This window comes from Numida meleagris, chromosome 4 (genome assembly GCF_002078875.1).
Source record: "Numida meleagris isolate 19003 breed g44 Domestic line chromosome 4, NumMel1.0, whole genome shotgun sequence".
Taxonomy (NCBI): Eukaryota; Metazoa; Chordata; class Aves; order Galliformes; family Numididae; genus Numida; species Numida meleagris.
Genome location: NC_034412.1, coordinates 88,285,759 through 88,293,124, shown reverse-complemented (window position 1 = coordinate 88,293,124; position 7,366 = coordinate 88,285,759). Strand labels below are relative to the sequence as shown.

General features: G+C 45.1%; 1 protein-coding gene across 1 annotated transcript; it reads left to right on the top strand.

Annotated features, from left to right (window-relative positions):
* LOC110398414 (late histone H2A.2.2-like) lies at window positions 943-1,864 on the top strand. Its single transcript, XM_021396042.1, has one exon. The coding sequence runs from the start codon at window positions 1,228-1,230 to the stop codon at window positions 1,762-1,764; it is 537 nt and encodes a 178-aa protein (XP_021251717.1). The 5' UTR covers window positions 943-1,227; the 3' UTR covers window positions 1,765-1,864.

The following is a 7,366-nucleotide window of genomic DNA, read 5'->3' as shown; positions in this document are numbered from 1 at the left end:
TATGGTTTTTGTCTGTTTGTTTGTTTTCCAGAACGATTAGTAGAAGAGGAAGTCTTAACCCTTATGCCCCAGATTGGATGGGATTTCATTTTCCCGGAGCAAGTGGTCACGTCCCAGCTTTCTTTTCAGAGAAGCAGCACTGCCTTTCTGCTGTCTCCCTGTAGTGCTTTTTACTTACTCTGAAGCTACTTTTTGACAAATGAGTGGACTCAGTTCTATGAGAGCAGGGTCAAAAGCTAAGTTTCAGGCTTTTATCTTCTCAACAGCTATAAACCCATGATAACCTTAATAGACAGAAGACCTTTGTGGCAATTCAAGAACATCTTTTCAAGTTCTGTTGTTGTGTAACAAAACTCCTACCATATTTAATCTTTTACCTGAGATGTTTGGATCGTATGACCTTAAGAATGTTGACTATCACTTGTAGAAGTAGATTTCTATTTTTCAGTTTGCTAAGGAAATCTAGGAAATAAAATCCAGTGTAAGTTTAAGATATTGCCATCCAAACATTTATTAAGTTAAGAAGTTTCTGATGCACATGAGAAGGTCACATATATCAGTGGCCTTGATTCATGGTCTTCTGCTAGAGGTAACCTGAAAGGATGGAAAGCAACTCCAGCTACCCCCTGTCTCTGAGAGGAATAGCCTATGCATTTCATCAGGCTGCCATGAATACTTCCAAAGGTATCCCTAAATCCTTTGATTTGTGTGAGAGTACATAGTGGATAATTAGAAAAAAAAAACAGGGAAAGAGGAGAGGTCAGGATTCTCCTGAACTGGCAGCACTGTGGCTTGGTCTTGTACAGTCACACATTGGGAAAGCCTCTGCCATGGGAAAATGGGAGGGGTTGGGTGCAGAGGCCATCCCTGAGCTCATTGCAAGTGATGGGGCCAGCAAAGATGATGTCACAGGCAGGGAGGTGAGATCACAGAGGAATTCCCTTCCTATTGGTCCCACCACACAAGGGGCACCCCAGTTCCTACTGGGCTGGTGAGCAAAGGGTCTCTGCCTGTGGAGGAGAAGGCCTGAGCAGAAGCCCTTCATCAGAAAAGCTCAGCTGGTGTGGAGAGGTCCTTGTCTGAGCACATGGAGAGACCTGGCCACAGACACCTCTAGACTGAGCTGGTAGGTGCGCAGCAGACAGAAAACACCAGCAAGGACCAGAAAATACAGCAAGAACAGGCAGGAAAGGCAGGCAGGGGCACAGGAAGATCAGCCTGCACAGCATGGAGATACCTGTGGGAGCAAACAGCATGCCCAGAACAGATGAGGTCTGCACTGTGCCTGAGCAGAATAGGGAGCCTGAGGCAACGTGCTCTGGGGAGCCGTCCACGAGCCGAGAAGCGAAGGCCAAAAAGAGTCGCTCCTCCCGCTCCTCTAGGGCTGGGCTGCTCTTCCCTGTGAGCCGCATAGACAGGCAGCTGCGCAGAGGCCAGTTCGCTGAGCGCTTTGGAGCCAGTGCCTCTGTTTACCTGGCTGCTGTGCTGCAGTGGGTGACGCACAAGACCATGGACAGTGCTGGGAAGATTTCCAAGAAGAGCAACGAACAATGCATCTCTCCATGCCACTTGCGGATGTCTGTGAAGAACAGCTCTGTACTCAAGCACCTTCTGGGAAGCGGACCCAAGCACCGTGGCAGGGCTGTCCCCCGAAGCCAGCGTGTGGCCTCACCCTCCAAAATGAAGAAGACCAAGGGGAGGAAGAGAAGCCACAGGCAACCGGCTGCACCTGCCCGTGTCACTGCTGCTGTCACTATCAAGTGAAAGCAGAAACTCCTCTCCTATATTGGCATGGCAAGGGCTGTCTTGTTTGCCAAATTATCCGCTATGGTCTAACAATTGAATAAAAGCCCTTGCACTACGATATTGTGCTGGAGTGTGCCTTGCAGGTGTTAGGCAGCAACGGAGGGAGAGTGAGGCCAAGGGACAGCAACTGCCTGTCACCCAGGGGCAGGCGGCACCCCGCCAGTGGACTGGTTTGTTGAACAGTGACATCTGGCACTGTTGCAGTGGGGAAGACCTTGCAGAGGTTTTGCTCAGGAACCCTGACTGCCTTCTGGCATTTTGCCAGCAGCTGAATCTCCAGGGCCTTCTTGCTGCTTTGCCTTCCCTGTCGGGATGCTTCTTGTACAGGAGCCTAAGCGTGACTACAGAGAGAGAGAAAGGGAGGGAGGGAAAGGGAGAGAGCACAAAAGGGAGAGTGAGAGAAGGACAAGGAGAGGGATAGAAAGAGAGAGAGGGAGTGGAAGAAGCAGGGGGAGAGAGAGAGAGAGAAGGAGGGAGGGAGGAAGGGAGAGAGGAGGCAAGAGTGGGGGAGAGAAGGAAAAAGGGACAGAGATAAAGGGAAAGAGAGGGAGGGAGGAGGGAGTGAGAAGGAGATGGAAGGAGGAAGGGCAAGAGGGAGGGAGGGAGAAAGAGAGAGAGACAGAGATGGAGGGAGGGGTGGAGGGAGAGAGAAGGAGAGGGATGGAGAGAGAAAGACAATGGGGGAGGGGGAGAGGGAGAGGGAAGGGACCCCGTGCAGATGGTGGAAGCGCACCCAAAGTGCAGAACAACCACAGTGAGACATGAGGCACAGACAGCACCATCTCTCTCCTGGGCCACTCCAAAATATACAAATCAGCATTAGAAAACAGACAAGGAGAAAGGCACGCACTGCACAAGAGATGAGGCCCAACTCCACCCCAGGCATCAGCGAACAGCCCCACAACCACTGCGGTGATCACTCCAGCCACAGTGCTGTAAATGCTCATCCTCTCCCACAAGTCCCCAAACACTCCTGGCCCTCCCAAAGCCCAAGCCTAGCACAACCAAGCACAACTGGCTTTCTCAGCCAATATTTCCAACGCACACAGCCAAACACAAAAGCCTGAAATCATGATGAACACACATGAAAACAAGACAAAGGCTGCCAAACTCCCCCATGCCCAGTCAAAAAGGGGATCTTGAAGTTCCAAGCCAAACCCCATGGGCACAACACATGGTGCTCGAGACAGGGACAAAAGCCCGACCATGCCCCACACAGCCCGACAGCCTCCTATGGACCACAGCCCCGAAGAGCACAGCAACAAAAATAAAAATCAAAAAAACAAAAAGAGCTTCCAATGAAAAGCCGAATCCCAAAACCACAGCAGGGGTGTCAGGAACACAATGCTCTGGTCTGGCCCCCAGCCATCCCTCCGAACCAAAACCAACCAGTCAGTCACAGACACTCCAACACACATTCAGTGATTGTCCCCATATCAGGAAAACTCAGCCAGGGGCAGGGGAAGCCATTGAGTCTCCTCCCCCGACCACACTTGTGCGTTAGCTCAAATCACACCCCTCACTGCACACCACCAGCCCACAAACCTGTCTGTCATCTCTGCACAAGCCACATGAGTGGAGATATTTGGTCCATCAAACCCCCCGCCTTGTGGGAGTGAACCCAGCCTCCTGCACACCTGGCTGTAGGGCCAGCGTCCAAGTCACGTCCCCACAAACCCCACAGGAAAGACCCACCCCCAGCTCGAGCCTCTCAAAAATCCTCGATCCACCCACTATTCCACATGCAGCACCACAGGACAGCCAGCCCATCCACTGTCCCCCGCCAACCCCCACACCACCTTCTCAGATAGGCAGTCAGGTTTAGCTGACAGAAGAGCCTATGATCATCCTGAGAGGAGGCATGGCACTCCACTATGAGCAATGTGATTTGCATTGCAGTCCTTGGCTATTTTTTTTTTTTTTTTTTTTACATCGAAGAGTTACTTGATTAAATTATTATTATCACAGGAAACTGGTGGTGAGAATGTGCTATGACAGTCATGCTGTTGTGTCACTCTTGTACTTACGTCCTCTCTGGCTAAAAGAGTATTTGATTAACTGATATAAAGTCAAAGTGTTTCAGATAGAGAAATGAAGATAAACTCAGTTCCAGAAAACAGACTTGGTGTATAGAGTAGCAGTTCTCCCCTCTTAGCTGAAAGAAAATAACTAAGTGTGAGCATCCCTTGTCTTTTGCCCTGTGAAGAGTAAAGGCAAAATTCCAAACCACTTTTATTGGTGTTTTAGAAGTATTGCCCTTGTCAGCTGACTCAGAGGAGTCAGCATACCTGCTGTGTTTGGAAGAACAGAAGGTCAGGGATGGCAGGAGGAGAGCAAATAGTGGTACCTCATGTGTAGACAAGAGGTTAGCTCAAGAGTTAGTCAAAGGAATGTTTAAAAAGCCTAGAGGGGATTGTGAAGAGTGCGCTGTGGTATGAATTTAAAGCTAACAAAGTGTGATGTCTTTTGAAAATCTGGTTATTTGCCTGAGACATTGTCCAGATGTAAAAGATATACCTTTAAGAAAATGTAAGATAAAGGTTTTCAAATACAAAGTATCTTAGACATTAAATGCTTTGTTGCCGTGTTTGAAAGTTCAATTCCAAATTTATCAGAACTGACTGGGCTTGATGGCCACTGTATTAAAGTAACTAAATATTTTGGACAAAAAAGAAAACAGAAATCTTGCAGGAACTGGAAAAGGAACAAGTAGTTTCAGGCTACTGGCTCATACTTAAGGAGAGTAACTCATAGCATATGGCACCTTTTCTTCTAGGACATAAGGGCTATCACTTCACCAGCTTATAATGACAGGCGTTTAATAACTTGTAGAATTGACTTTAAAACAGTAATGGAAACTGAAAATCATAGAATCATAAAATCCCAGAATGACTTAGGTTGGAAGGGACCTTAAAGATCAGCTAGTTCCAACACTCCTTCCACAGGCAAGGCTGCGAACCACTGAATGCCCTAGATCAGGTTGCCCAGGGATTATGAAATTAAGAAGACCTAAAATGAAAAAGACACACTGGCTATACTTTGATGTACTGCTTAATCTCACAAGTTGCCAACTGAAAGGAAAAAATATATAGATTAATTGGTCTAACAAAAAATTGGACAAATAATTTGGGTCCAAAGGCAGGCAACAGCCTGTGTTCAGCTCCCAGATTGAAGACACTGGCTTTGATGTGGCTCACTGGTGTGATTTTTGTAATGCAGCATTAGAAAAACATGGTTTTCAGACAGACTGTCCTCGTCGTTCCTGCTCCCCAGAGAAACATAGAGAAAGTGCATAATTCCCCTAGATAACCTCCACAATTCAGAATAGGAAATAGCTGTAGAAACAAGGGTCATTTTGAACAGACTAATGCATTATTTCTTTTAGGGATGATCTCATCATGTAGTTAAAAAGAAATGTAGCCTCAGTGTTTCTGGAAATTGAAGCTGTCAGTGGAGAATGGTTGTTTGCTGTGGGGATTAAAAAATTACTGTCCTGAGGAATGTTTACAAAAAAAAACAAAAACAAAAACGTATTAGGATTCTACACATAAGGAGGACCAAAGAGGCATTGAAAATTCAAGAGAATGCCAGAAGTGAAAAGCGTTGGCCAGCTTCAGATGCAAACGTAGAAATGGAAAGTGCTTGTTATGTAAAACTCTGTAACATGCTAAAAATGGTATCATAGTACCTCAGGAAAGCTGGCAAGAGGGTGACTTTAAGTAAAAACAGCAACATAAAATAAGTGCTTTTTGTTATATTTGTTAGCTGACACGGGTGGTTGTTAATCATGGTCAAAAATAGAGCATATGACAAATTCCTGCTGTGTACAGTTGATATGATTCAGATACACTTGACACCCCGAATCTTGGAATTGATGAATTCACAAGTTTCATTCACGATTGAGGGTGTTTGCAACACAACATGTCCAGGTGAATGTTTTTTTCCTAAAGGTGTTTAAAAAGGGAAACGAAGAAGCACCACTAGTAACACCCTTTCTTGATAGTGCAACACCAAGCATTATTTATTCAGCATCTGTAACCTACAGCTTATTTCATTCTCCAAACAGGTGAGATAATGAGATATTGCATTGTATCAAGAAGATGAGAGCAAACAACTGAGTCCTCTAGATTCCTGTTGATGTTCTAATCTAAGAAAAGAGGAGGTAGCAGTGGAGTTTTTGCCTTCCAGCGGTTTTTATTTCATTTGGTTTGGGGTCCCTATTTTTTTAGGGGGGTGAGAGGTTGAGATATTTTCTTTTTTTTGTCCATTCTTTTAAAGAAAAACAGCAGTGCTATACTCTAGAAAATGGGGAAAAAGTTCAAAGCAGTAAATCCTAAATAACCAGTGTTCTCATTGTTTGATATTTGATGTGCAAGTTGCAGAGAAGTGTAGGATTTGACTCCCATCACATGCACATTGAAGATTTGTGGTGGGTTGGCTGTTGTTAATTTTGCTAACAATCCCCAAGAACCCTAGGAAACCAACAAAGGAGTGATGGATGCTTTTTCAGGGTCAAGTTCAGCATCTCAAGACACAGCACTGATGATACCTTTAGCCTTGAGAGTATTTAATCAGTCTCTTGCCATTGAAACCCTGGAGCAGCACTACATTTGCAGATACCACACATTTAATCTCCTATGATTAAGTGATCACTAGAAAAGTAAAAATGCCTCTTAAGTGCACAAGAGGTGAAGGATCCTTCTTCAACCAGAATGACAGGTCTTATATCACTTAAATTTTTTCAGAGGCAGGAACTGCTTTCTGTGTGAATTCTGCTTTCTTTTGACTGTCCCAAACAGGTGAACACATAACCAAAAAGAGCTTCCAAACTGTTAGAACTGTTAATACAAAGATATTTCATTTCACCAAACCAAGAGTTGGAAGGTTATTAGGAGGGTTATTTTGAAGTTATCATCCCTGTCTGGTTGTGTACACAATAGCAGTGACTGATGGCATTCTTCACATAAAGAAGATTGCTCCTAGGAACAGATGGTTAACCTCTCTCTGTAAGGTTACAAGTGTATTGTCTCCAGATGCTGCAAAGGGTAATCTGCCATAATCCCCGTCTCCATGGTGGAGAGTGCTGCTCTTTTGTGGTACACAGCTAGCAATGCTCACATGACTGTTCTGAGAGACCTGCTGTGCTCTCCATGCACATCAAAAAGAAAATGCTGATCTCAATCACATAAATAATTTTCTGTTAAAATTAAGCAAACCTTTCCCAGTCATGTCAACAAAGCTACTTGCCTGCACAAAGAGTACTCACATCCTCCTTCACCCATGGAATAGCTCCTGGTAGTTGCAATGGGAGAATGCAGAAATGGCACCCTCTCAAATACAGATGTATGAAATATAAGTGTGTAGTTACTTCACTCCTTCACTGTTGACCTGCTAGAATAACTCAGCTTTAAGATCACAGGAAAGCTTCCAGCAGCTTTGGACTGGATGTTCTACAAACAATATGGGTCACTGGTTGTAAAGTAACATCTTTTATTTACATACTCCACACTCACCCTTATCAGCATTTTAAGATTACCTGGCACTTTCCTGTTTCTTTGTT

Bases quoted from the DNA above. Each gene is read 5' to 3' on its own strand.
- LOC110398414 (XM_021396042.1), top strand. From the start codon at position 1,228: ATGGAGATACCTGTGGGAGCAAACAGCATGCCCAGAACAGATGAGGTC.